The 27,466-nt window shown below is 56.6% G+C and overlaps 2 protein-coding genes across 6 annotated transcripts in view; one reads left to right on the top strand and one right to left on the bottom strand.

Annotated features, from left to right (window-relative positions):
- The window catches only part of LOC101067672 (transcription factor IIIB 90 kDa subunit-like), a 35,356-nt gene extending 7,890 nt beyond the window's left edge, over positions 1–27,466 (top strand). For 3 of the 4 annotated variants that reach the window (XM_029828246.1, XM_029828259.1, XM_029828253.1), the window contains exons 7-19: positions 5,197–5,346; positions 7,215–7,308; positions 7,615–7,741; positions 7,831–7,870; positions 7,950–8,042; positions 9,520–9,816; positions 16,448–16,506; positions 16,591–16,672; positions 16,798–16,853; positions 18,186–18,442; positions 22,882–22,933; positions 25,048–25,201; positions 25,643–27,466. In XM_029828246.1, the coding sequence (XP_029684106.1) occupies positions 5,197–5,346; positions 7,215–7,308; positions 7,615–7,741; positions 7,831–7,870; positions 7,950–8,042; positions 9,520–9,816; positions 16,448–16,506; positions 16,591–16,672; positions 16,798–16,853; positions 18,186–18,442; positions 22,882–22,933; positions 25,048–25,201; positions 25,643–25,680 (1,499 nt within the window). In that variant the 3' untranslated portion in view covers positions 25,681–27,466. The remainder of the gene's footprint in view (positions 1–5,196; positions 5,347–7,214; positions 7,309–7,614; positions 7,742–7,830; positions 7,871–7,949; positions 8,043–9,519; positions 9,817–16,447; positions 16,507–16,590; positions 16,673–16,797; positions 16,854–18,185; positions 18,443–22,881; positions 22,934–25,047; positions 25,202–25,642) is intronic. The other variant, XM_029828266.1, reaches the window with a different exon arrangement.
- LOC105419062 (BTB/POZ domain-containing protein 6-B-like) lies at positions 47–3,481 on the bottom strand. 2 transcript variants are annotated; one of them, XR_003886296.1, is made up of 5 exons: positions 2,624–3,481; positions 2,415–2,505; positions 2,166–2,284; positions 212–1,855; positions 47–128 (listed from the first exon to the last, which is right to left on the bottom strand). XR_003886296.1 is itself a non-coding variant. In XM_011620418.2 (4 exons), the coding sequence occupies exons 1-4, from the start codon at positions 3,004–3,006 to the stop codon at positions 823–825; spliced, it is 1,626 nt and encodes a 541-aa protein (XP_011618720.2). In that variant the 5' UTR covers positions 3,007–3,481; the 3' UTR covers positions 47–822. The 2 variants fall into 2 exon arrangements, 1 of the variants encoding a protein (XP_011618720.2); XM_011620418.2 differs by having other exon boundaries at positions 47–1,855.

Raw genomic sequence — 27,466 nt, 5'->3', positions numbered from 1 at the left:
GGTTTTATCTGGATATTATGTTTACGGTAGCGTAACAAACGGCTCGTTATTCCTGAGGAGTCTTTATTCCATGTGTCTGCAGCTACTTCAGGTTTGTCAGAATATCCTCGAATCTGATGGTAAAAGTTCTGGAAATTGAGTGAATTTACAATCAGCTGAGGAAAAGAAACTCGAAATATTCACATGAAAGTTACACAAAAGCTTCCTCGACCTAAATCGGTGCAGTTCCCAGAGCTGCACACAGGGGGCGCTGCCGCCCGCCCGATGCCCCAGAAGGACGTGACGGCGTCGATCACATTAGATCCTTTATGTTTACGTATAATAAATCTAGTACAGAACATCTGGTCACTCCGACGTGACGGCGTCCAGCTGTGAACAGGTCGGTTACAGAAGAAAACGTGTGTTTCAGGTGCAGAACAACAGATTTTGATGAGTTTTCCGCCGTTTGTTCCGTGAAGAATCTTCCCGACGTCGTGTTTAGAGCTGAAATTACGGGCGGCAGCAGTCTCTACTTATTCCAGTCGCAACGCTCCGCTCGGCTACACGACCGCCAACGGTGGAACCGACCTTGTTTGTGCAGCAGCCGCGGCCTTTGATCACAGGCATCAAAGCAAAAATAAAGTTCGCCCAGTATTTAAATAAGAAAAAAAATAACGTTAAATTAAATAAAACAGCAGCTCCTTGGCTTTCAAAATAGTCTCTTGGAGGATTTTTCCAGGGTGACGTCGACGGAGTCTTGAATGCTACATCGCTGTGGGGGCTGAGCGGGACCCCCGGGATCTTGGGGAGCCCCGTGTCCCCCCCCCAGCAGTCCGGAGCGGCTCATGCATAGAAGACCAGCTCGGGGATCTGCCCCCCCTGCACCCCGGTCCCGTTGGTGCTGTCCGAGGAGCACTGGAACTGAAACGTCACCTTCCCGCACTGCACCTCCGTCATGCCCTCCTGGCCGAAGTAGCTGAGCTCGTTCCCGTCCAGCACCACGCTGACCGTGTAGAAGGCGTCCTGCTCCACCTGGACGGGATGTTCGAACCACACCGGGAACGTGCTGCTGGACCCGTCCGACACGAACGTGGTCAGGGCCAGCGCCAGCGGCGCCCCCTGCCGCTTCAGCTCCATCTTCACGCTGTACTCGGCCTTGCCGCCGCTCGAGCCGTACAGCCCCAGGCCGGCGATGAAGACCCGCTTGTCCACGGCGAACTGGATGCTGTCGCACCGTCCGCGGTAGCGCCACTGGTTGCTCCGGTAGGCCGAGGACTGGAAGCGATGGCACCTCTGGGGCGCCAGCCCCTTCCTGGGGGTCAAGGGGAAGTCCAGTTTGGGCTTGTTGGCGGCGGTGTACCACAGGAACATGCTGTGCGTCTCCTCCAGCGTCAGGATGTCGCACTGCGCCGCCCCGTTGGCGAACTCGTCCAGGCTCATGGTCGGGATGCGCACCAGGAACAGGGCCTTGCCGAGGACGTCCCTCCGGTTGCAGGTGGTCGGCGCCAAGCCCTGGCGCTTGCACTCGGCGGCGGCCCAGTCCATCACCGCCTGGAACACCACCTCCTCCTTGGTGTTGAGCGTCTCCCGGCGCAGGATGATCTCCAGCGTCTGCAGGTCGATCTCGCCGAAGCCCTCGGAGCGGAGCGACAGCTCGGCCTGGGCGTCGATCACCTCCCAGCAGCGCTGGGTCAGGTCCGGCTCCTCGAACAGGCGGCTCTGGGACAGCAGCACGCAGGCGTTCTTGGCCTCCAGGCTGGTCTCCAGGAAGGTGACGCAGGCCTTGGCCAGCGCCGGAACGATGTACTTCTTGGCGGCGTACAGGGTGGCCAGCACCGTGTCCGCCTCCAGGTCGATCTCATCGCTGTACATGTACCTGTGGAGAGAGGGGGCGTGGTTTTAGAGGGCGCACACCTGCGCACGCTGGAGCTAACATGAAGCAAAACCCGAAGGTGCCCCAGGCTGAAGGAGAGCAGTCGGGGATAAAAGGAAGAAAAACGTCTCTATTTGGACGGAGCAGCGGGACAAGCGGCAATTACGGAGCGTCCGCTGTCCTCTGGCACCGCCGGCGTTCCGGTGTTGGCCCGCGCTCGGCTCCGGATCGGGAATAACGCGCTGTGAAGTGACACTAGCTGCACTTGTCATCGCCCCTCCTGGCCGACGGGGAGGGACGGAGGGTGGCTTACTTCAGCAGGATTAGAAAAGCAGCGGGTTCCACATCTGGGATATGAATCTCCGACTCCTCCTCCGCCAGATCGCTGTAGAACATGGCACAGAAGACGGAGCTTCCCACGGCCAGCACGTACTGTGGGGGGGGGGGGGGGGGGAGATGCGTCAGAACAACCAGAATATCTCGCCACCGTCTAGCTGGCAGACGGGAGCATGCCTTTGGAACTTCAGCCCCCCCCCCCCACAACCAAAGGATTTGTCGTTACCTTGTGTGCGGGGACCCTCTGTGACCCCCCGGGGGGGCCGACAATGAAGTGGACATCAGCCATCAGCTCATTGTTGAACATCAAGGCGTTCCTGGAGGCAGAGAAGGATTCGGGGATGAAAACTAAAATGACCCGTCCTAAAGCAACTTTAATGACAGCGACCCCCCCCCCCCCCCCCAGATCTCGACCCCTCCCTCGGCCGGTGGTACCTCTCTCTCAGCGTGGGGTGGCTGCACTGCCAGCTCCGCGGCTCCACGTTGTTGTTGGTGATGTTCTGCTGGGTGGTCGGGGTGGTCGCCGCCCCGCCGCCGCCGCCCCCCGCCGGCTCCAGCGGCACCTCCTCGGTCTTGTCGGTGTCGGCCACCGTGGTGCCGCTGGACAGGTTGCTGTTGTTGGCGTTGGCGGCGGGGTACAGCTCCGCAGCCATCTTCTGCTTCTTCTTGCTCGTCAGGGACAGAGCCAGGAGCTCATAGCACAGCGGCAGCCTGCCGACCTTCCTGGACTTTTTCAGGGTTTCCGGGAGTAGCAGCAGATAAGTCAGACACCTCATGATCCGGCCATGGTGCAGGAACCTGCAGTCCGCCGTGGGCATCGGCACAAGCGAACCCCCCCCCGAGCTCCTCTGCGCTGGTACCCGCTGACTTAGCGGCGGACTCGGGGACAAATTCGCCTCCTAAAAAACAAATTTAACACCGCGTCGACGGCGAAGTTGACGCGAGAGCATCGAGACGCCCGTCCGGGCCCGGTGGAGTCCCCCCTCCGGTGCCAACTTGGACACTTTTTCTCGCTTTCCTGGCGGTCACCTCATCCTTTCCGGACGGGGAAACGTCCGGTTGTTTTCCCTTTCTCAGTAATCCGGAGAGTCGCGGCTGGGAACCAACTCCTTTCTCCGTGTTTAGCCCCCCCCCCGCCTGCGCGGTAATCCTCCCAATATCCTCCCGTTTTCCTCACCGCGACACTCGACCCACCGGAGCCGCTGCTGACACCGCGGAGCCGCCGATAACGTCCGAAGTCGAGCGCCGATTTGACGGGAGTTTTATGACCTGCTTCGCTTTTTTTTCCCTGCCTGTTTTTCTTCTTCGTGATCTCGCACGCCTCGAGCTCAGTGTGGACCAATCAGATTCGCCGAGGGTCGTTGCGTCAGAGGCGCCGGAGCCACGCCCCCGCAGCTCCTCGGAGTGCGTCACGGGGCCCGAAGCTCCGCCCCCGGCCGCTGTTCAGACTGCTGGGATAAAAATAAAATTAAAAAGACGACTTCAACCCTCCAGCGCGGAGCAGTAAGACGATCGGAATGATCCCAAACATGAGGCATTACCCCCGGGAACCCTCAGATACAAGCATCCGCCATGTTACAGCCCGGGGGTGGGGGGTAATGCCTGTGAAAGATTAAGTCTGACAGAACTAGCTATTCTAGCTCAAGCATCATTAACATCTGCCATAACTAGTTGTCTTCCCTGCTTTAATAATTGCCCTGCAAAATAACAGAAAATATAGCCACATTAAGCTCATCTCTGCCACTGCTTGTTGACGTCTGCCCGAGTTTCCCAACTTCTGCTGCCACGCATTACAATCTGGCACCGTTGGCTAACGGCTGCCATTCTTGGCTAGTTGTGGCAGATGCTAACTAATTTCTGCCTCTGCTGATTAACATCTGGCACAGTCGGATGCTGTCATTACCACTGGCACAGAAGCTAAACCTGCCAAAGTTGTGGTACAAAATAAGGCTTTTACACGGCGAACATGTTTCTTATTCACTTTATTTCAACAGGACAGGGAATAACGTAATAAATTACAATATGAAGACCTTTAGCGCACCGCTATGCTTAAATGAGACTGGTTCTTCTGTCTCCTCTCTGGAGCGCTGCTGCAGTCGGCCTGTCAGCTCGGCAGCGATGGCGAGCTCTGCACACGTATCATTACACGGCGTGCAGCGGGGGAAGGGATCAGCCTGGATCTTATTTCCAGCTTTCCACTGGACCGCTCTTTAACCAAAGCCACTTCAAAGATCTCTGAGTCCGCTTTAATTTCCCTGAAACTATTGTCTCCCAGCTGCAGTGGAACCAGGACTCCCTCCCCTTCTACTCATAGAATCTTTAACTTTTTAGCCTTTTCACAGCAGAAAAGCCCCAAAATGTGCATCTGCTGGAACAAAAGCAGCAGTTTGGTTCCCCGACAAACCAAACCTGCTGTAGACCACACGCGTGTTTCTATTTTATGCTCATTTAATTTATGCTCGTGTTTTTGTGCGTCGCTTCCAGCTTTACTATCCGTTATTTTCCCCTTCGAACATGAAGACAACGCGTCCGGAAAACTCTTCATTTCTGAGATCAAATGGCAAAAGCACATCTGAAAGAACGTCTTCATTTGGAACCATCAGTAATTAAAGGAAGGAGCCTATTTAGGTGTGTTTTTGTTTTAAATTGAGTTGATGTGTTTGGGATTGTGGCAGTTGTGTCCTTCAAACTGGAGACGCTGAAGGAGGAGCGAAGCTTCCTCGAGGAGCATTTGACTTAAATGTTAATCCTCCTGGGCTCCAGTGGAGCTAATTAGCCGCCAGCAGCAGGCGACTGGTTTTACTGGGGTGCTTGTGAGTTGCCAGTTTACACACAGATGTTCTGGTTTAAAAGCTTCCCGAGGCTCCAAACAAATTGAGCAGGTGGTCCATTTTGTCCAAACATCGACCTGAAACTCCTGTTTAACCGAACAGAGGACGCAACTAAGCCTTTGGTCACCCAGCCCGTCTTTACGAAGCTTCTCAGGACCTGATGTTTCTGCTCCACAGATCCCTGCTTGTACATCCCCCGTTTCGCTCAGTTGCTCGAGTTCGGTGAGAAGAACCACGAGGTTTCCATGACGGCGATGCGGCTGGTGCAGAGGATGAAGAGGGACTGGATGCACACGGGACGACGGCCGTCTGGGCTCTGTGGGGCAGGTAAATATTAGTATTTACTCATTTATTCATCAGCACGGCGGCCTCGTGTGCTGACTAGGCTAACGTTAGCTTAGAGGTGGAGATCCCGGGGTCTGCTGGAGGGGGACGGTCGGGCCTTTGTGTTGGCGCTCCATGAGAGGAGGAAACGTGTGTAAACGGTTCAAGGACGCTGAAATGTGGCCAGCTGGAAACCGTTTCCTGGTTAAACCCTGAATCGGTTCCGCAGCTTCCTGACGTCCTCAAACACGTCTAAAAGCACATTTCAGAGGCAGCTGCCGATGTTCAAACACGCTTTAATCACACATTCTATGATCGCTGCTGCTGCTGTTTGGGGGAAAATGGTTTTAAGTAAATTCACGCCCGATTAAAAGAAGCGTAAAGTGAGGAAATTGTGGTAAAGAGCTAATCAAGGCGCCATCGTCTTTGACCTCCACCATGAGCTTCTTTTCTCTCCACTTGTTTTTAATTTATATCCTTTCAAAGTGGATCCGTGTTTAAAAACATCAGAGGATTCCAGAAACGGCCTCCTGATACCGATTCTCCCGTGCAACAGCCGTGCACGTTTGTTGCCCCAAAATATCTGAACATCATCCAGCTGTGGGATGAGTCCAGAGGTGGATATCAGAAGGTATCTGGCACGTGGTTCTGAAGGAGCAGCACGTGAGCAGGGACGGGACTCCTGGAGGGAGTGATGAAGGCCCGGCTCCTGCTGAGGTTCTGCTAGATGTAATCTGACCCACGGAGGAGGCTTGACGGGTTCTGAGGCCACCAGTGCTGGATTTACTGGTTCTTAATCCACCTGGTGTGTTTCAGGACGTGCGTGTGTGTCACGACCCCTGACCCCTTCCTGCCAGAGCTGATGTAATGTTGATCCTGAGGCTGTGGGGCTGGTGTGAGCTCTCTCCTGCTGGTTGTACTGGTTAGCGGGGCGGGGCGAGGGGAGGGGCGAGGGGAGGAGCGTGGCGAGGGGCGGGGCGAGGGGAGGGGAGGACCGCGGGGCGAGGGGATGGAGCGAGGGGCGCGCAAGGGGCGGGGGCGAGGAGCGGGCGAGGCCGACGTGTCGGCACCTGCCTGAGCTCACGCTCCTGCCATCTGTGCTCCATGTCGATGACTGTTCTCCCTTCCTCCCGAACCCCAACGCCTTCGCAGCGAAGGTGTCTCGACTCGCCGCCGCCTCCCGCGTGCGTGTTGACGTTGGCGGTCTGAGCCCGTCTCTGTTCCTGCGCTGCGCAGGCCTGAATAATTGATGGCGACCATAAATCATTGAGCAGTCGGATGGAAGCTGGAAAGTTTGTTCACAAATATGATGCAAATTTGGCAGAAGTGTGTGTGTGTGTGTGTGTGTGTGTGTGTGTGTGTGTGTGTGTGTGAGCAGTGGCGCCGCCGGTGACGTTTCAGCACAAAGTTAATTCCGTTAAAAACGAACCATCGGCGGCCACAAAGTGGGAAGCTTTTAAGGTAACGGCGGTAAAATGTTTGAGAAAGTCCTCGGCGGAGTTAAAAGGCTGCACTTCAGACCTAAAGACTGAGGCGTGCGCACGTACAGGCAGGAGCATCTATCTTTAAACAGGCTGCTCTAATGACGCTTATATAACTGTTCCCTCCAAGCTCTGCAGCTCATTGCATAATATTAGTGCTACTTCTTAAAACTCTGTGTGTGTGTGTGAGATCTTGGTCTACACACCTCGAATGTGAACGAGCTGAGATCCAGAAAACTTGACTGAAATCACTTCATCTTTGATTCTTTTATTGTATAGTTGTAGTATTATAATACGTGTAATAAAGCATTAATAGGTGTAATAACTTGCCTGATCTCCTGGTGGATCCTCCTGAACTGAGGGAATCTCTCCGCTTCCTCCTCTTCCCAGCGCTCCTCGTCGCCGCCCGCATGCACGACTTCCGCCGAACCACCAAAGAAATCGTCAGCGTGGTCAAAGTGTGTGAACAGACCCTGAAGAAGAGGTGAGTGTCGCTGGGTGACCTCCGGAGGTCACCACCTCCGGAGGTCACACTCCGGAGGTCCACCTGCACAGGTCACCCTCCGGAGGTCACCACCGAAGGGTGACCTCCGGAGGGTGACCTCCAGAGGTGGAGGTGGACCTCTGGAGGTCACCCTTCGGAGGTCACCACCTCCACCTCCAGAGGTCCACTGCCAGAGGTCACCCTCTGGAGGTCCACCTCCACCTCCAGGGGTCCACCTCCACCTCCAGAGGTCCACCTCCAGAGGTCCACCTCCAGAGGTGTCATGGTGCCTTTGTGCCCATTCAGACTGACGGAGTTCGGAGACACGCCCACCAGTCAGCTGACCATCGAGGAGTTCATGAAGGTGGACCTGGACCAGGAGTGTGACCCCCCCTGCTTCACAAGCGGCCTTCAGAAGATTAAATGCCAGCAGGTAGACGGTTAGAACATCTTCGGGGGGGTGACGCTGCGAACGCTGATGTTGGTCGATGTTTGACTCCAAACGTTTGTGTTCACGTCCAGCTGGAGGCGGAGCTGAAGAAACGGATCGGCGACGTTGAAGGTACGAAGGTTTGTTTGGGCCGAGACCCGGACGCCCTCTCTCTTCTTCTTGACCCGAACCACGTTCACGTCTCTTTCAGACGAAATCTACAACTACCAGGACGAGATCGACACCGAGCTGCAGGCCAGCCGACCCAAGCTGAGGGGAGTTTACGCCGCTTACGCCAAAGGAGGCAGGTTCTGACCCGCTGGACCAGATGTTCTGCCTCAGTCCTGCTCAAGGACCAGCTCTCACTGACCTTCGGTTCCGTTCTGATTGGGCCAGTTTGGTCACCTTCTCCGAGGCGCTAATGTTAGCATGGGGATATATTGCTTGCTGAGGGAGCATCAGCTCTCCACACCTTCTCAGGGCATTATGGGATGCATTGAGTGCACCCTAGTTAGTGGACTACAAAGGGTTTAGGGGGGTTCAGACAGACCTAGTTAGACATGCTGAACAGCTTTAAATCAACTAGCATACGGGTAAAACTGGAGCTAATTAAAGTGAGCGTAAAAACAGACTGTAAAATAAATTTTAAAAAAATAAATAAATAACAGGGCCAAGAGTCCAGATCCAGTGTGAACACCTGGACCTGGTCTGGACCTGGACCTGGACCTGGACCTGGTCTGGGTGCTGTGCTGTGCTGTTCAACGTCTCTTTGTCGCGCTGGCGGTCCAACGATCACATCGTTGGAAACCGATAATTTCAGAGCTTTTGGGGCTCCGAGCTAAAATGAAAGTGACAGTAACACACACACACACACACACACACCAAGGCCCACCCATCCAAAGCTACACACTCAGAGTTCTTGCTGTCACTGTTTCCCTCCCCTCCTCTCTTCTCCTCCTTCCCTCCCTCCTCTGTCCTCCCTCCCTCTCTCCTCTCCTCCCCCCTCCTCCCTCTCCTCCTCCCTCCCTCCCTCCCTCTCCTTCCCTCCTCTCCCCCTCCCCCTCTCGATCTCCTCCTTATCCTCCTTACCTCCCGTCCTCTCTCCTCCCCTCTTCTCGCCCTCCTCTCTCCTCCCTCTTCTCTCCCTCCTCTCTCCTCCTCCCTCCCTCCCTCCTCTCCTCTCCCCTCCCCTCCTCTTCTCCTCCTTCCTGCCCTCCCCGCCTCTCTCCTCCTCTTCTCCTCTCCCTCCTCCCTCCTCCCTCTCCCCCTCTCTCTCCTCCTTCTCTCCTTCCCTCCCTCCTCCCCTCTCTGTCTCCTCCTCCCTCCCTCCCTCTCTCCATCGTCCTCCATGCCTTCCTCCCCTCTCCCTCTCCGTCCTTCCTCCCTCCCTCCGTCCTTCTCTCCTCCTCCCCCCGCTCTTCCTCCTCCGTCCTCCTTCCTCCCTCCCTCTCTTCTCCTCCTTCCCTCCCTCCTCCCTCCTCCCCCATCTCCTCCTCCCCCTCCCTTCTCCTCTCTCCTCCCTCTCTCCTCCTCCCCTCCATTCTCTCTCCTCTCCTCACTCCTCCCTCCCTACCCTCCTCCCCCCCCCCCCGTTTCTCTCCCAGCTGCTGCTGTCAGAGTCGATTGTTTCCTCAAGATGAAAACGTTTCAGGACGTTTTAATTGAGTCCCAATAAAAGCTGGATTTTCAGGCGCTCTCTTTTCTTTTCCCTGCTGCTGTTGCGTCTCCACCTGTTCACGCCGACTCAGCACATCAGCCGTGTGTGTTTCTGTCGCCCCCAGAGAGTAAAAACATCAGCGAGGATTCTGCCTCCACCTGTCAGACGGCAGAATCGGAGGAGGACGAACTTCAGGCCGTCGCCAAACACTTCGGCAAAGACCTGGAAGAGCTGACGCTGGAGGCTCTGCTCAAACTGGACCAGAAGACGGAGGAGGAGGGGGAGGAGGCGCTGGAGGAGGATGGCGTCCCCAGGAGGAAGGCCCCCTCGCTGGCGTCCATCCTGGGCCCGATGCCGTCGGCGGCCACCCTCGGCCTCAGCAGCTCCATCGGTGATTGTCTGGGGGAGGAGAAGGAGAACGGTGGGTTTTTATCTGACTGGAGCCCTGATTCCACACACACACACACACACACACACACACACACACACACACACACACACACACACACACACACACACACACACACACACACACACACACACACGCTCGGTTTAGGCTGGAAACACAAACCAGACCGATCACACCTTCTGTCAATGTGACTTATTAATGTTGCAAAAATAAAGCGAGCGCAGGGCGCCGTGCTGAGGCGACTCTAATTACCTAATTACATGTAGCGTGCGGAGCGGCGTTGATGGATGCGAGGTGATTGTGCTGATGAGGGACCCGTGTTTTTACGGCTCTGAGTGGGAGGAGGCGGCGTCAGCGGAGGTTCGGGTTGTGGGATGGATGGAGGGATGGTGGTGAAGGGGTGGAGCCGATGTTTGGGCGGCGCCAGGCCACAGGATCCTCTGACCTGCTCTTCATGGCCGTAAGCGTCGACCTCTGCGCTGCCTCCAAAGGTCACGTCGGGCTGTTTGTTGTCTGCTGTCGCCTTTTATTGGTGCTAAGTGGGTTTTGAATGATGTCATTTCTGAAAGCGTCTCCGCGGACACGCTAACAGCTGCGTTTGGACTCACAGGGGCTCTAAAATAATGCTAATATGGGCTGCTCACAAGCCCCCCCCCCCCCCAAAAACAACCATATTTCAGGACCAACGTGCCATTAACCTGATGAAAACGTCCCCACATCCATGCCCCGACCTCATTTTATCTTGGGAATACTCGGCGGCGGTGAAGTTCAGAGGAAGAGGAGCCGCAATTACCAAAGCGCCATGAATCATGAGCCGGGCCGCTGGACGGACCGCTGGACGGGCTGCTGGACGGGGCCGCTGGACGGGGCCGCTGGACGGGCCGCTGGACGGGCCGCTGGACGGGCCGCTGGACGGGCCGCGGGACGGACCGCTGGACGGACCGCTGGACGGGCCGCTGGACGGGCCGCTGGACGGACCGCTGGACGGACCGCTGGACGGACCGCTGGACGGGCCGCCGTCAGGAGACGGGTCTGTGTTGAGAGGCGTTGGCTGGCGCCGTCATCTGGAGCCTGATCGAATGTGTGGCCGTGAATGACAAAAGCAGCCTTAAGAGATGAAACATGGCTGCCATTAAAGGGTTTAATGGGGTGTGTGTGTGTGTGTGTGTGTGTGGGGGGGGGGGTGTGTGTGTGTGTGTGTGTGTGTGTGTGTGGGGGGGGGTGTTTAAAGTGCTCTTCCAGACCTTTTGAACTGCGTCTAACAGAACCTCCCTGGGTTTGAGTTCAACGTTCTCGGCTGCTTTAATTGCTCGGACGCTCGTTTGCGTGGAGCCGCTCATGACTGGGGTAATTGTAGCGACCACCAGCGGCCCGTCCAGATGTTTCCCAGCGGTCCTCTGCTCTCCTCCTTACTGGTTTCTGTGTTTTCGTATGCAGCCGGTTAGCTTAGCGTAGCTGAAAATGAGGATTGAAGTGCTCTCTTCCTGAACGAGGACGTGGGCTCGTTAGCGTTGGCATCAGGGCGTCGAGGTCACGGGAGGGGTCACCTGCCAGTGTTGCTTCTACCGGCACCACGATGCTAAAGGGGCGTCGGGAAGCAACTGGAGCTGCTCCAGTTTATACTGGGAAGCAGCTCCCAGATCCTGGAAGAGGACGCGCTGATTGTCTGTTCACGTGCGCATGTGTGCGTTTCTCCTGCTGCTGGTGCTGAGAGCTGGATCCAGACACGGGTTCTGCGGATCTCAACCCGTCCTGCTTCAGCTCAGGGTTCGGCTAATTGTGGTCGGGGGGGGGGGGGTGATCGCAGCCCCCAAGCTCAGTCTTTGAAGTATTAAGTAGACTGGTAGCTTGTCATTAGGCCTGCCTTTCATCTGTGTGTGTGTGTGTGTGTGTGTGTGTGTGTGTGTGTGTGTGTGTGTGTGCGTGTGTGCGCAGGAGCGGGGGCCTGACAGGAAGACAGTGTGTAATTTGGATCCTCTTGGGTGTAGAGAACAGTGAAATATCAGGATTTCATCTCTCATTAGTTCTGAAGCTGCTGAACTTTGGTTCCTCTCTTTCTTCAACCTTCGTTTCGTTTGTCTGAGACCAAATCATTGATATATCCGCGACCTTTGTGACCCCCCCAGATCCCCTGAAAGGTCCTGAAGCTGGAGCCGCTAGCAGGTCCGTGTTCCTGAAGTCTGGAACTTTGAGGGTAAACCGAGGGGAACGAGGCGACACGGAGGTCAAACCAGGGAAAAATGGCAACAGCAACAGTTTAAACAAAGGATCTAATTTGATCGGTTGACGGAGGTGAGCGTGACGCCTGTTAAGCTCCTCCCTCTGCAGAGGTCAGAGGTCACGGGTTTGCTCCCGGCGGCTCCTGACCCCAAACACAGGTTGTTGCCCCATTTTTGCTGGGTGTTCTTCATTCAAAGCTGCATTTATCCCCCCAGTGATCCTTTAACATGGGGGGGGGTCATTCTGGATCCATCCCATCACCTGTCCCATAAATATTTGATGGCATCGTTTCAGATCCGCGACCGTCTTCTGCTGCGGGACGTCGAGTCCAGCGTATTGTCCCGCTAACGAGTCCTGAATAATTCATCCGTAACTTGTTCCATTCAGTCCTGCTGGGACGTGTGTGTGTGTGTGTGTGTGTGTGTGTGTGTGTGTGTGTGTGTGTGTGTGTGTGTGTGTGTGTGTGTGTGTGTGAGACAGATGGCCGATGGACCCGCCCTCTCTGGTGGGCAGGAAGTGAGGGCCGACAGGAAGACGCGGACTCTCGGTCTCAGCTTGTCCTCGGTGGATTTACACCAGCTAAGCTGCTCGCGGCGGCGGCGTGGGGAATATAGCGCTGCCCGCATGCGTGCGCAGCAGTCGCCGTGGCGACCTGTCACAGCAGTCAGCTGTGATTGTAGATGATGGGAGCCTCCTGGCCCTGGGGAGGGACGGGGGACAGGAACCGTCTGCTGCTGACGGGAGACGACGGGCGCCGTTTAGCAGCGAGCACCCGAGGCGCTCGCGCCGCCACGCCCCCTCCCGCTGCCTCGCCGCCGGGCCCCCTCCCGCCGCCACGCCCCCTCCTTCGCCACCGCAGCGCTCATGTAGTTTCTCAGTTTCTCCTCCAGACTTGGACTCGTCCGGTCCAGCGGCGTCCTTCAGAGGATTCTGTTTGACACCCAGAACTGTCAGTGGTTTCCATGGTGACGCCCTGCATTCAGAGCGGTGCTGGCTGGGTTCTGTGTCAGAGGTTCTCGGCTTCACGACCTGCTTCTGGGCCCTCGGATCAGATGGGGGAGAAAAGTGGTTCCTGGTCCTGAGGAGGACCAATGAGGCGAAGCCAGGCGGTCACATGATCTACGGGCTCCTCCCTCATTAATGATCCCGTCCAGAGTTCATGGAAACCAGAACCTTCCAGCGGCGGTTCTGTGAGCCGACGTCTCCCCTCATTATTTCCAGGGAAGGTTTGTAAATGTTTCCACGCAGTGGGGCAGCGCACGGTGGCGTGCACGTGGAGGCGGCGCTCCGCTGCGGAGGGAAAACGTTAAGCAATACGACGTTCCTGCGGCATTTTTCCAAATGTTGGGTCCGTCCACGCACAGCGATCCGGTTTTCACAGCGACATTCCGCACATTCCTCAGCAGCCATGTCGACCCCTGACCCCCCCCCCCCCACACACACACACACACACACACACACACACACACTGTTTGTTGTGATTTAGGAATTTGTTGTTGTAGGAAAAGAGGCGGAGCCAAACGGACAGACGGCTCTTTAAACGGGACGGTTCTGGAAAGATCCGCCAAATCTGTTGTCGTTTAAGAGGGGGGGGGTCGTCGGCATGGCAACCGCCTGGAGCGACGTCGCCCAGTCCAGAGGTTGGTGGTTGGGTCACGGAGGCCGTCCGGTCAGCAGGTTGCTGCTCCTCTGTCGTCATGGTAACTCTGGACTCCGCCCAGATGTGACCTCAGGTCAAGCTGTCAGCCGTGACCTTTCACCCCCTCCCTCGGGGGGTTTCTGGCCCCTACCTGAGGATCTCGGAGCATCTTGTGACTCAGGAAGATGATACAGCTCGTTCCTGCTTCACATCCAAGGCGAGAGCGGTGAGCCCCCCCCCCCCCCCCCCCCCAGTGTCTGGGGGGAGGAGCAGGTGGTTGAGTGGGCGTACCCTCGCCGTGGCCCCCTCCAAGGTCGAGGAGGTCGGGCTTTAATGGGCTCGCCCTGCTTGTCCGTGTCAGTGAGGAGCTCTATTTACTGCCTCGGCTGGCTGGTTCTTCCTGGGGGGGGGCGCTGGCACCCGGCCCAATTACCTCATTCCGCTGCGGGGAGAGACTTCACCAGCCGCCCTCTACCAGCGCGGGGGGGTGGGGGGGGGTTAAAGCCTTTCCGTCTTTGTTGGTACAGGAGGAAGCGTTGCCGCCGACAACGATCAGATCAATACGCTGATCGGCAACCCCCCCCCCCCCCCAGGCTCAGGCCCCCGTGGCCGCAGGTTGAAGGATTCTCTTTGGCAGATCAGGTTCTGATGTGGGGGGGGGTTGATGAGTCAGGAGACAGAACCGCTCCTCCTCACATGAATCACATGAAGCTTTCATCTTCTCCTTTCATCCCTTTGCCCCCCCCCTCCCCCGTCAGCCCCCCCCCCACACACACACACACACACCTGAACTCCTTTGTCGGCTCACTTCTCCTCGCCCCCCCCCTCCTCTCCTCCATCTCTCTCCTCTCTTTCTCCTCTTTCCTCTTAATCTGTCGCTCTTTTGTCTCTTTGTCTGCCAACTTTTCCGCTCTTTCATCTTCCCCGAGTCACCTTTTCGCCCCCGCAGGCCTGATGAAGATGAAACTTTCACGCCTTTCGTATTTAATAGATTTCATCGTAGATTTCATCGTAGATTTCATCTGCGTTTCCAGACGCGGTGGACGATCCTGACTCGGAACGCCTCCGCCTTTCTTCCTCCTCGTCTGTTCCTTTGTCTTCTTCTGTGGTGTCTGACCACATCAGACAGAGCTGCCACCCGGGAGGCGGGATGGCGAGAATACCTGGGGTCGGGTTACCTGTGTGGGCGGAGTCAACGGCTCGCGGGTATCGAGGCGCCTCCGTTTGTGGTTGGGAATTCTCCCGCAGGTCGATTGTAGCGTGGAAACTTCCCTCAGGAACAAACAAAGGTGTTTTTAACGTCATCCGGACGTTTAGAAACCAGAATAATTACCAATTAATCAATTCTAGCCAGATTATCGTGTTGTTGAGTTCAGCTCCTGAAGCCCCTCCCCCCCTGAGGTCAGAGGTCACCTCCACAGGGTTTAGTTGGAAGCAGGAATCCTGGATCTCTGGGTCTGTCGGAGGACCTGGGGCTTCTCTTGGCCCGGACAGGAAGTGGAAGCCGCCTCTCTTCTCGCTGTGTTCGAGGTCACCGGGGGGGGGGGGGGGGGTGGAGTCTCTTCTCCTCCCAGACTTTGAAGGTTTAAACGGGACGATGTCGTTTATTACTGCTGGCGGGCGGCTCTGCTGATTCTCACGCTGCAGGTGTGGCGAGCGCACCAATCTGGGCGGAGCAGGACTAATCAGTGGGTAATGCCCCCCCCCCCCCGTCTCTGCGGGCTCTGACTCCTGTTATCAGCTCTGCCCCCCCCACAGCTGCTGATCTCTCCCACGTCTCCCATCTTATCTCTGCCTCACACTTCACACACAGGAAGTTCTTAGAGGGCTGGGCCCAGCAGATAGCAGCTGACCCCCCCCCCCCCCCCCCCCTCTGATTACCCCCCACTTCCTCTGCTGCCTGACAGCGGGTGTTCCTCCTCCTCCTCCTCCTCCTCCTCACCCAGCGTCCCATGGTCTCATGTGCCCCCCCAGAACACTGACAGAGGTTGATGGAACCAGCCCCTCTGACTGACTGTCTCTCTGTCTCTCTCTCTGTCTCTCTCTCTCTCTGTCTCTCTCTCTCTGTCTCTCTAGGTCTCTCTCTCTCTGTCTCTCTCTCTCTCTGTCTCTCTAGGTCTCTCTCTCTCTGTCTCTCTGTCTCTCTCTCTCTCTGTCTCTCTAGGTCTCTCTCTCTCTGTCTCTCTAGGTCTCTCTGTCTCTCTCTGTCTCTGTCTCTCTAGGTCTCTCTCTCTCTCTGTCTCTCTCTCTCTCTGTCTCTCTAGGTCTCTCTCTCTCTGTCTCTCTAGGTCTCTCTCTCTCTGTCTCTCTCTCTCTCTGTCTCTCTAGGTCTCTGTCTCTGTCTCTCTCTGTCTCTCTCTCTCTCCCTCTCTCTCTCTCTGTCTCTCTAGGTCTCTCTCTCTGTCTCTAGGTCTCTGTCTCTCTCTCTCTGTCTCTTCTAGTCTCTGTCTCTCTGTCTCTCTCTCTCTCTGTCTCTCTAGGTCTCTCTCTCTCTCTGTCTCTCTCGCTCTCTCTCTCTCGTCTGCTGCAGGTAAAAATGCAAATTTGGGCGTCTGCTAATTGAAAAAGCTCGTTAAGGTGGATCCTCTTAAAGGGACGCTAAGCCTCTTAGCATCTTATCTGACATCGGTGCGTTTGGGCTGATGAAGGACGCCTCTAATGGAAGAAGCTCTGGCGCCGTGACGACTGGGTCTCCCGGTCCCCCTGGTCCACCTGGTCCACCGGCTCCGCTGGTCCACCGGGTCTCAGCAGGTTTTCTGAGCGTGGCCGTTTTGTTTCTGACAGATGGTTCTGACAGCGGCGAGTTGGACCTGAGCGGGATCGACGACAGCGAGATAGAGCTGGTACGTCCCTGCAGAACCTCCCGCTGGTTCCGCTGGTTCTGGTTCCACAGCTGGATTCTGCAGTAACCGTGTCCTCTCCTGCAGTACCTGCTGAGCGATAACGAGATCAAAATCAAGACGGCGCTGTGGATGGCCGAGAACTCCGACTACCTGAAGGAGCAGAGAGGTACCCGGGCCCCCCCCCAGCTGCCCCCCCCCCCCAGCTGCCCCCCCCCCCCCCCCACACACACACACACACACACACACACAGCTGTCGGTGCTCAAGTTGATCTCTGGATTTTCTGTTTCCAGAAAAAGAAGCAAAAATAGCGAAGGAGAAGGAGCTGGGGATCTACAAGGAGAGGAAGGTAAGGAGGTGAACAGGGTCCTGGATCCTGGTTCCTGGTTCCTGGTTCCTGGTTTCTGGTTCCTGGTTCCTCTGCTCTACTAAATAATCCCCCAGTTCAGGTTTCCTGGCTGGGTCTGAGCCACGAGAGCACGTGAAGATGTTCTAGGGAAAATACACCAGATTTTTATCTTCTGTCCTTCAACCTGCAGAAACATCAAAGATTTTGAGATAAAAATCAATAAAATAATTTTTTTCCCCCTGGTCTCTCCTGGTCCCTCTCCCGGTCCCCCTGGTCTCTCTCCCGGTCCCCCTGGTCTCTCCTGGTCCCTCTCCCGGTCCCCCTGGTCTCTCTCCCGGTCCCCCTGGTCTCTCTCCCGGTCCCTTTGGTCCCCCTGGTCCCTCTCCCGGTCCCTTTGGTCCCCCTGGTCTCTCTCCCGGTCCCCCTGGTCTCTCTCCCGGTCCCCCTGGTCTCTCTCCCGGTCCCTCTGGTCCCCCTGGTCTCTCTCCCGGTCCCTTTGGTCCCCCTGGTCTCTCCCGGTCCCTTTGGTCCCCCTGGTCTCTCTCCCGGTCCCCCTGGTCTCTCTCCCGGTCCCTCTGGTCCCCCTGGTCTCTCTCCCGGTCCCCCTGGTCTCTCTCCCGGTCCCCCTGGTCTCTCTCCCGATCCCCCTGGTCCCCCTGGTCTCTCTCCCGGTCCCCTGGTCTCTCTCCCGGTCCCCCTGGTCTCTCCTGGTCCCTCTGGTCTCTGAAGGGGAGGGGGGTCTGATGTAAACCTGCTCCTGTCCTGGTTCTGGCAGACAGGAACAACATCTGGATTAGCTGCAGCTTTGAGTTTCCCCGTCTGCAGCAGCTCAACGGTTCTGGTCTCCAACCGTCACCGGCCATAAACCCTGGTCCAGATCCCAACAGGAACCACCTCCCAGATGTTTGTCTCCAGCCAGCAGAGGTTACGGACCCACCTGAACACCGGCAGCTCGTCAGCCTGGAGCTAAACGGCTGCTGAACAGGCTAATGGACGACAATATATTCCCAGATAACCTTTGACCTTGGCCTGCTGATTAGAATGACCTGTGTGGCGCCGCGCTGGCGGCGGTGGATTAGCTGCTAATCAGAGGACAGAATCCCAATCAAATCATTGGGGGCGTTGGCAGCTCAGCACCCCCCCCCCCCCCAAATCAACATTAGCGCTAGCACGACCCGCTAATGTAGCGCTAGCTAATGTTCTGGTCTCAGATGCACCTGATTAGCCTCAACCACAAACCTCTGCTAGCCTGCTCATTGTTAGCATCCTGACTTTAGTCAACTAATGATCCGTCTCACCGGTTTGGCTAAAGTTCTGGTTTGGTTCCCCCAGCAGAGGGGATCCGCCAGGAAGCGCGCGCCCATCCGCGCCAACTCCGCCGACGAGGCCATCGGGAAGATGCTGGAGCAGAAGAGGATCTCCTCTAAAATCAACTACGACGTCCTGAAGGACCTCAACGTCAAGCCCGGCGCCAGTCCGGCCCAGTCCCCGAAGAAAGAGCCCGCCGCCTCCAAGTTCTCCCCGCGCCAACGCCGACCTGCTCCGGCGCCCCTCACCCTCAGCACGCCGCTGAGCACCCTGGGAAAGAGGTGGGTGTGTCGAACGACCCAGCTAGCATTAGCATAATCCAGCGTGGGGGCAGAACCAGGACGCCTGCTGACAGAGCCGCCATTGTTTCCTGTCCCGGGGCCCCCCCTCCCCCGCTGGATTCTCCTGGAGGGAACGTCCTCTCGGAGTTCTCCTCGTTCCTTCTCGCTTCCGCGCTCGATCGCACCCATTGAGCCGCATCCTGATGCATTGTGGGTGATCGACACGTTGGTTTGTAAAACAAACCAAAACTTTTCGGCTCTTTGTGACCTTTTCATCTTCTTTGATCTTCTTTGATCCCCTGGGGACCTCGTTCTCTCTCGTATCTGTCGGTACCATCAGGTCCAGTCCTGCTTTGGGCCTTTTCAACCCGCTAACGAGTTCTTTGCCCTCCTCCTCCTCCTCCTCCCCCTCTTCTCTCTCTTTCATCTCTCTCTTGAAGTCTTTGCTCTCCACAAACCACAGTTTGATTTAGCTTCACTGGGTTCAAACCAGTTTGACGGCGGGACACCAGGGAGGTGGGAGTCTGGTCTCTCCTGGTCTCGGTAGGCTGGGATGTGCCATATTCCAGACCTGGTCCCGGACCCAGTCCCAGACCCAGTCCCGGACCTGGTCTTGCTCCGTTCCACCTCCCTCCCCTCTCTCCCGCCCCTCCTCCTCCCCCCAGCTGCCACCCAGACCCTCCCTGTTCCCTCCACCTCCACTGGAGGATGGCGGTCTTCCAGAAATAGCCCCCATAATTACCCCCCTCCGATATTTTCTTCTTGTCGTTTCTCTGCTCCGTCTCTTCCCGTTTTCCCTCCTTTTCTTGTTTTATGGGAAGAAAAGAAAAGGCAGCGAGAGTCGGAGAGGAGGAACTACTTCCTGTTTGGGGCTCTGAAGACCTCCAGCCAAACCTGTTGGGGTGGGGGGGGTCCAGCTGTGGAGCCCTGGGTCTATAATTAGCCTGAGGGTTGTAGCCCCGCCCTTGGAGCCGCAGACCCCCCCCCCCCCAATGATCCAGTGGTGGTTAGCGGTGACGTTTGCTAATGATGGAGCGTTTTGGTGATCTTTAAAAAGCTTCTGGGCAGGGTCGAGGTCACTTCCTGGGCAGGGTCGAGGTCACTTCCTGCTTCGGCTCCAAGTCCAAACTTCAAAGTCACGCGAGCCGCTTGGGGTCGGAGCGCTTTAAGGCTGCGGCGCTAAGCTGCGTGATCGGTCCACGTGGGCGTGACCCGAGTGGTGGCACCGAAGAACTGAAGGACATTGTGGTGCTCACATGTGTGGCCCCTCCCACTCGCCGCCGCCCTCGCATGAATCCGTTTCTCATGCAGCTCTGACCAATCAGAGCGTCGCGCTCGCAGCGGCGACCGCGGCCTTCGCCATCCAAACGGCTTTCAGCGGCCAGAACCTTTGTTCTCTGCAGAACCTCCCTCTGTAACTAATGGGACCACCGCGGCTGGTATTTGGGGGGGGGGGGCTTGAACAGTGGGCCGTTTGGAAAACATCCCAGTTTTTATCCATCCTGCTTATCCATGGAAATAACAACCTAGCTAGCAAACCAAAAAACACTGAAAAAGTTGGTGCTACTGTAGCTTAGCGGCCTCCGAGTGGCTCCGGCTTCCCTCTTTTTATCTCGTTAGCAGCACTCGTTTAACGCCCAGAGTTGGTTTATTAGTTTCATTCTTATTTTCCTTTATGCTAAGTCTTAGCGACACCATCCCCCCTCAGGCTAGTGCCAGTTGTCAGCCGCTGGCTAAACGGCCTCCCTCAATCGCCTTTTCAGCTCGGGCTTAGTCTCATTGGCAGTAAGCTGATTAGCAACGAGCCGCTAAGCCCAGCAGAGACTGATAGCCTAGCGGAGCGAGGGAGCGAGTCGCGACAGGGAGGATGAGCGAAGGAGGGCGAGATGGAAGGCTGAAAGTGAAAAGACGGACAGATGGCAGGCAGACGGGTTTCCTTTCAGACGTCTGTTAGCCGGACGGCGGACAGCAGCTGTACCTGCTGCCGTTAGCGCCACGTGTCAATCGCAGACCCAGAAACATGCTAGCTGTTGGGGGGGGGACGTCGCGCGGGTGAACGAGCGTCACCTGACGAGTTCTAAAGTGTTTACACGTTGTAATCAAGCACGTTAAGCTAAGCTAGTAGCCACGACTTGGGTGGTTGGCTTTGTGTGCTAGCATTAGCATTAGCTTAGTGTGACGAGTAGGGGAGGGGTGATGTTGGAGGTGAAGGAGGCAAGAGGATCCAGGTCTAGGGTGCTGGTCCAGGTCTAGGGTGCTGGTCTAGGGTGCTGGTCCAGGTCCAGGACACTGTCCTGCTAATAAACAGACCTCGGATCAGCTCCTATAAATCCAGCTTTCCCAGATTTCAACGGATCCCTCTGTCATTCCGGCAGGATTCCGGGTGACCTGCCGAGTGTGTGTCTGCGTGTGTGTTTTTCACGCTGAGGTCCGACGGCGCGTCGGGAGCCACTCCCCTGCTGCCCTGGATGGTCGCCATGGAGACGGAGGGCTGCCAGAGAGTCTGTCTCCGCGGGCCGCTGGCAGCCGCTTGACCTCCGACCTCCACAAGTGACTCCGAGAGCCTCCCGGAGAGGTCGGGTTACCGGCTGCTGTCGAGCTGAACTCATCATTAACAATCCGGTTTAGTTATGAGTCACCGACTATAAACCAGCAAAATCCTGAACGCACGTAAACAGCCCAGGTCATGTGACCCGGGGGCGAGGTCACATGACCTCGTCTTTGTCCCCAAACCCTGTGGTTTTGCTGATACCGTGTGATCCTCGCCCGAGCGAGGCCCCGTCACAGCAGCCTCCGCCACACCCACGTGCACGCACACGTGCACGCGCACGAGAACCAGTTTCATTTCGTTGTTTTTCCACTTCAGTGTAAATTTAAGCCTTCAGAATTCTGCTGTGGCTTCCTTGTCAGACTGTGTGTGTGTGCGTGTGTGTGTGTGTGTGTGTGTGTGTGTGTGTGTGCCGCCCGTCTCAGTAAGCAGCTAATCTCGTTCACCAGTCAGAAGCTCCAAAAATATCTATGGAGGACGAGCTCGCTGCCACCGCCGCGGCTGCTAAATGACCCAGAAATCTCATGAATCTGGAGAAAAGTCGCAGCCGCCGTCAGACAGGTTATTAAACGCCGTGCGTGCGCACGCGCTCGTGCACGGAGAGACGGTGATGGAAACCCCTGTTACTCATGAGAGCGATGAATCTCCGTGGAGCGTGAGGGAAGAGCAGACCAGAGGTCAGGGGTCACTGAGGGTCTGGAGCCCCCACAAATATAGAAGTGCAAGTGTGTGTGTGTGTGTGTGTGGGGGAGGGGGGTGCACGTGCACGCGTGTGAAAATCTGGGAGGAAACGCATCATTTTTGGAGCTCATCACAAATGTAATTAAATTGGTCCTCTGGGTTTCTGATTTATACGGTCGACCAATCAGGGGAGGGATTAGTGACCGTCGCCATGGAAACCACGCAACGCTAAATATGGGCGCAACCGATTTACCAGTCTAAGGTTGTGGGGATTAGCAGCTAGCTAAATGCTAGCATGAATGGGAATTTCTCTCGACCGTCTGGCTAGCGTCCCCGCGGCTACGCCCTGTTAGCGTTCCCTGCTTTTACCCGTTTAACCCCCATTTTCCCCAACGATGGCCGGAGGCGCGTCGGCGCTCCCCGCCGTCCTGACCTCTGACCTCTGGCGGCTATAAACGTGTTTGGCTGACGTTAACGAAGTAGCTCCTCAGATTAAGAGCAGCTCAGTAGCGACATTTATCAGTCGTCCCTCAGGTCAAACGTCCGCCCCCCCCCCCCCCCCCCCCCCCCCCCTTTCCTTCACCCTCCTCCCCCTCCTCAGCAGGGAGTCGACCTGGTCAACCTAACAAGCTCGGGGGGGGGGACATTCCAGATAACACTTTCATTGTTACCCCCCCCCCTCGCTCCCCTGTTAAAGCAGATTAATTAAAAGCTCTCTGGTGCTCCCCACCCCTCCCCCACTTGATAAGGGTGGGGGAGGGGTGGGGAGCACTTTTACTGTAAATCCTTCAGGGGGGGGCTCAGCGGGGGGGGGGTGCTGCTGCTGCTAATTCCAGCCAGGGCTGATTATCTCTGTCGAGGAAGATTGTTGTGACAGTCAGTCAGCCTGTCAGTCACTGACGAGGGCTCGTTTCGCCCTGATTGTTGCTGCTAATTGGAGCCTTTATTACACAGTTATAACAGACATAATGAGGGTAGTAAAGGACAGGAAGCCTTTAGCGGAGCGTGATAAAGATGGTAATAAACTACATAAATCCAGGCTGGTGAGAGGCTCAGCAGCTGCTGCTCGTTAACAACAGCGCCCCCTGCTGGCCGGCTGCAGCGGGTGAGGGCCGGGGGCGGGGCCGGGGTAGCACAGGGGGCGGGGCCGGGGTAGCACAGGGGGCGGTGCCAGGGCGGCGGTGCTCACCTGTTCTGCTCTGTGTTTCAGGTTGCAGCCGTTCATCAGCGGACCGTCCAACAAGAAGCTGGCGGTGGAGACGGTAAGCTCCGCCTCCTCCTCGCGTCTGCTCTTCGTCTCCGTCGCCCGCTCGCTCTCCTGACCCTCGTTCGCCCTCCAGCACTTAGCCAACGTGCACACAAACGTGCGCACCCGGTCCAGTCCCAGGTGTTCCGCCTGGACGGGCCCGATATCTCCGTCCCCACACTTGACGCCGCTCTCCCGGTTCCCCTCACAGATCAAAGGTTTGATGCTAAGCTAACGTGAGAATAACGCAGTTTCCTCCGTAGTAGCGTCGATTCGAGCGATTTCTTCTTTGGTGAGTGAAAAACACGTTAACAAGCGTGTTTTGGGACCTGCCGTCATGGGTGGACTCTTCCTTCTCCTCTTCCTCTTCCTCTTCCTCCTCCTCCTTCTCTCCTCTCCTCTCCTCTCCTCTCTCCTCCTCCTCCTCTTCCTCCTCCTCTTCCTCTTCCTCCTCTTCCTTCTCCTCCTCTTCCTCCTCTTCCTCCTCTTCCTTCTCCTCCTCTTCCTCCTCTTCCTCCTCCTCTTCCTCCTCCTCCTCCTCTTCCTCCTCCTCCTCGCTCTAAAGCCTGCGGCTCTGTCAACCAGGAAGAAGACGTTGCCACTCGGGGCCGTGTCAACAAGGCTTGTTGCCTAGCAACCTCCCAGCCCCCCCCCCTGGGAACCGGAGGCCGGCGTTCGTGGCCGTTGGCTCCTCGCTGGCTGATCCTCTTACGCAACGTTCCGTTGGAACGACGAGAAAAGACAAAAACAAGAGTTTTCCTTCCAGCAGCAATTAGTCGGGCAGGAAATCAATTTAACGAACTTCTCTTTAACCCCCTGGAAGCGAAACCGGACCAAGCTCACTGAGGGAGGCGGGGTTTTCCGGAGAGGCTCGGGATTCCGAAAAACGAGGGCTGGAGGAGGCGGAGCCTCTTCTGGGGTCTGCGTATGTTAGCCGGCGTGCTCCTGGTAGCACCCGCAGGTCGTCCAATAGTAACGCAGCGAGTAACTGTCGCTAGCACATCTTGCTAACGACGATCCTACGTGTTATTGTTGGCGCCAGAGAGGCGGAGCTTAAGTCCACATTTACCGCCGCTTCTTCTGGTTCAGCTGTTGATGAAATCCTGAGATTTTTGGTAAAATCGCTAATGAACGAAGTTTAGCTGCTGTTCAAAGTCATTAATTCACTGAGCTACTAATTATGCTAATAATGTCTGGGAGGGGCGTGGCCACACGGGGGCGTGGTCACATGCGTGCAACTATATGGAAGATGTTGTTTTTTTAATTCAGTGGGGGTCTGATTACAATTACCCACGCTGCATTGCTCTCAGGCCCTTTGATCCTGCCGGTTTCTCCACACACCAGTAACTTCAGCCCCCCCCAACACACACACACACACGCACACACACACACACACACACACACATCCCTGAGTCGGCTTCCCTCCGCTAACGAGCAGCTTTCTCGTTAGAATCCTCGGAGAACCCACAGGAGCAGTGATTAGGAAGCGCTCGCAGCAGCTCCAGAACCTCCCCAGAACCACTCCAGAACCACTCCAGAACCTCCCCAGAGCCTCCCCAGAACCTCTCCAGAACCATTCCAGAACCTCTCCTCGGCGTGAGTTGAATCGATGTTGGGGTGGGAGGAGGAGGAAATGAGGGGGAAGTGTGGAACCCCAGCAGGCTGTTGCCGTGGAGACCAGAAATCACACCACGACCCTCCTCCACGTCACAATTAGCTCTGGCTGAAAGTGAGGCGATGGCGGGCCCGCTGTCGCCGCGGAAACGGTGGGAACCGTGTGAACCTGCGGCGCCACCTGTTCTCCAGGCATGTTCTCCTGTGAGGGTTCCGCTCAGGGTTTCTGCCTGTCGGGAGGCGTTTCCGTGGTTTTAACCTGCTGTCGGGTCGGAACCTTGAATCGCGCCTTTCTCCGCCTCCAGGTTTCATCTCGCTGCTTCCACTTCACACCCGACCTTCGGCGCCGCGTGAACCCGCCCTCGCCGCCCCCCCGCTGCCTCCAAAACTGTTTATTATTTTCATAATTTGGCAGGAAGTGGGTCACGTTGGATCCGACGGCGGATCGGATTTCCCCGGAGAAACGTGGGGGAAATACGACAAACATGGAATCAGCCGTGTTTCCTGTCTGCTCAGAGCGCCGTTCCCGGGCCCCTGCCGGTGGCCGTGGGAGACCCCGCCGTGGTGGTGGAGAGCGGGCCGGTCGTTTACGACGACGCAGCCGCCGAGGACGAAGAGGAGGAGGACGAGGAGGCGTGTGTCAGCGCCATGGACCTGCTGGGCGGCAACGGTCAGTCACAACTTCCTGTTTCCAGGTTCAAAACGCCGCCGTTTCCACCATGTGACCATGTTCGCGTGACGTCATCTGAAGTCCTCGCTGATGTTTTTAGTCTTCAGTATTTGGTGTCTGGATTCAGAACCAGGTTCTGTTTCTAAAGATCCTCCTGAGGGTCGCGGCGCTCGCCGCCGCCGTGGCGGCGCTTTAACAAGGCCTCAGAAAAACGACGTTTCCCGTCTTTATGCCTCCGCCTGTAAAAGATTTAAGGTCCCGACGCCGCAGCAGTAAAATATCCTGAGCCTAATTGATTCCTGAAGGGAAATGCCTCCTACGGTGAGGTCAAAGGTCGGCGCCAGCGAGATCATCGTCTCATTAGAGCAGACGAGGACGTTCCTGACGGGTTCTCCTCCTGGTGGAAGCACCTTAATCCCTCCTCCTCGTCTCCTCCTCCAGATTACGGCTGCGACGGAGATTACGACGATGGATTCTAGCCGCCGCCGCCTCCTCCGGACGGGCCCGGAACCTTCCGGAAAGAGGGAACATTTCCACGCAGGGATGACCCGGGGGTCCGTCCCCTGGTTCCATCCTGGTGCCAGCGGCCGCAGGAGGAACCTTGGCTGAGCTTCTGGAACATGGACGGCAGCATCAACCTGCTGGGAGCTGAGCTCCAGATGATCCGGAAGAGGTTCGGGTCGGTCCGGAACGTCCGGATCAGTTATTGCTGCCTCAGCTGATCTGGGATCTGTTGCTGAAGCCAAAGTCCTGATCTGAGGAGTCCTTCGTGTCCGCGTTTTTTTTAAAAATTCTTCTTGGTTTAGGTTGCGGTTCTGGTGGATTCCCACTGGAGCAGGTCAGGTTTGGGTTTGTTGTGCGGATGCTGAGTTTTGATGCTGCTCCAGGTCGTGATGTCACATCACCGCGCGGTCATGTGACGTTTGTTGCTCCAGAATCCTGCTGGAGGCCCAGTCCATCTCTGGACCGGGCCTCGGCGCTGGTCTGTGTGACGCCACACTCAGAACCGGCTCATGTCGGAGGGTCCGGACCATCGTCCAGACGCCAAACATTTTCTGTTTTTATTTATTTTTTTCCCAGTAAAAATCGGACTTTTATTGTGCAGAACTTTGGTTCTGAGTGTGATGTCAGCTGATATGGTCCGCCTCACCTGTGAGGGTCTCGCCTGCCGACAGCAGGACACGGGGGAGGAACCGGGCGGCGCCGGCGGCGTGTCCTCCAGGTAGAGACGACCTGCTGACGGGGAAAATGATGATGACAGGAAGTGGCGAGCACATTTCCACTGTCGGGGATCGGATCGCTGATCTGCCTCTGACCTTCAGAGAACCGGGGGGGGCGGGGCTCGGGAGGGGGGTGCCGCCACACGGGTCCGCATCCCGCCTGCCACCTTCCCCAATCGTCATCCTCGTTTCACCCGTCGGAACCAGAGAATTTCACCGTTATTCTGTTAAACTCTGTAGAAATGTTCCGTTTAACTGTCAAAGGAGGGGAGACGCTGGTGTGTGTGTGTGTGTGTGTGTGTGTGTGTGTGTGTGTGTGTGTGTGTGTGTGTGTGTGTGGCCTCCTGCCCCCCCTGAATTATGCATCCGTTTGGGTGAAGTAACAAACATCCATTATTCATGTAGCCGCAGCTCCGTGGGGGGGGGGGAGACGGGCGCCGTGGCGACGGGACTCGACACCTCGCGAACGCCGATAAATGACGTGAAGAACTGGAAACGTCTGAAGACGAGCACAGCTGGACAGATGTTGGGCACTATTATCCAGAGCGGGTCGAGAGTTCCCGCCGCCCCTCTGGATCGCTGCTTGTGTCCAAACAGTCGCCATGACAACCGTGTGTTTTCAGTGTAGGTGAGAAAATGAAAAACAGACAAATGAACAGCTGTGAGGGCTGATGTTTGTTTGCAGGAGTGATGTTACTCTGTCACACTCACACACACGCACACACACACACACACTCACACACACACACACACACACACTCACACTCTTCTAGCAGGCTCGCTGCAGCTTCCATGATGGCAGCTCAACAGCCGTGGGGACGTAAACGCTCGTGTTTGCAGGAAAACCTCAATCGTGCACAATCGCTGACCTCCGGTGACCTCACATCCTCCCGGGAACTTCCTGTTCCTGCAGCCTTCGCGCAGCACAACAGACGCAAAGCGGCGGTTCGGCGTGATTCGCTTTTATCTGCAGATTTCTTTAGTTTTGTTTGTTTATGTTTGTTTTGCTGGCGCACAGAAATTAAAGGTTGTTTTCTGAGGAGCA

This window comes from Takifugu rubripes, chromosome 2 (assembly GCF_901000725.2).
Source record: "Takifugu rubripes chromosome 2, fTakRub1.2, whole genome shotgun sequence".
Classification (NCBI taxonomy): Eukaryota; Metazoa; Chordata; class Actinopteri; order Tetraodontiformes; family Tetraodontidae; genus Takifugu; species Takifugu rubripes.
Note: the sequence above shows the minus strand (reverse complement) of the source record. Positions and strands in the feature narration are given on the sequence as shown.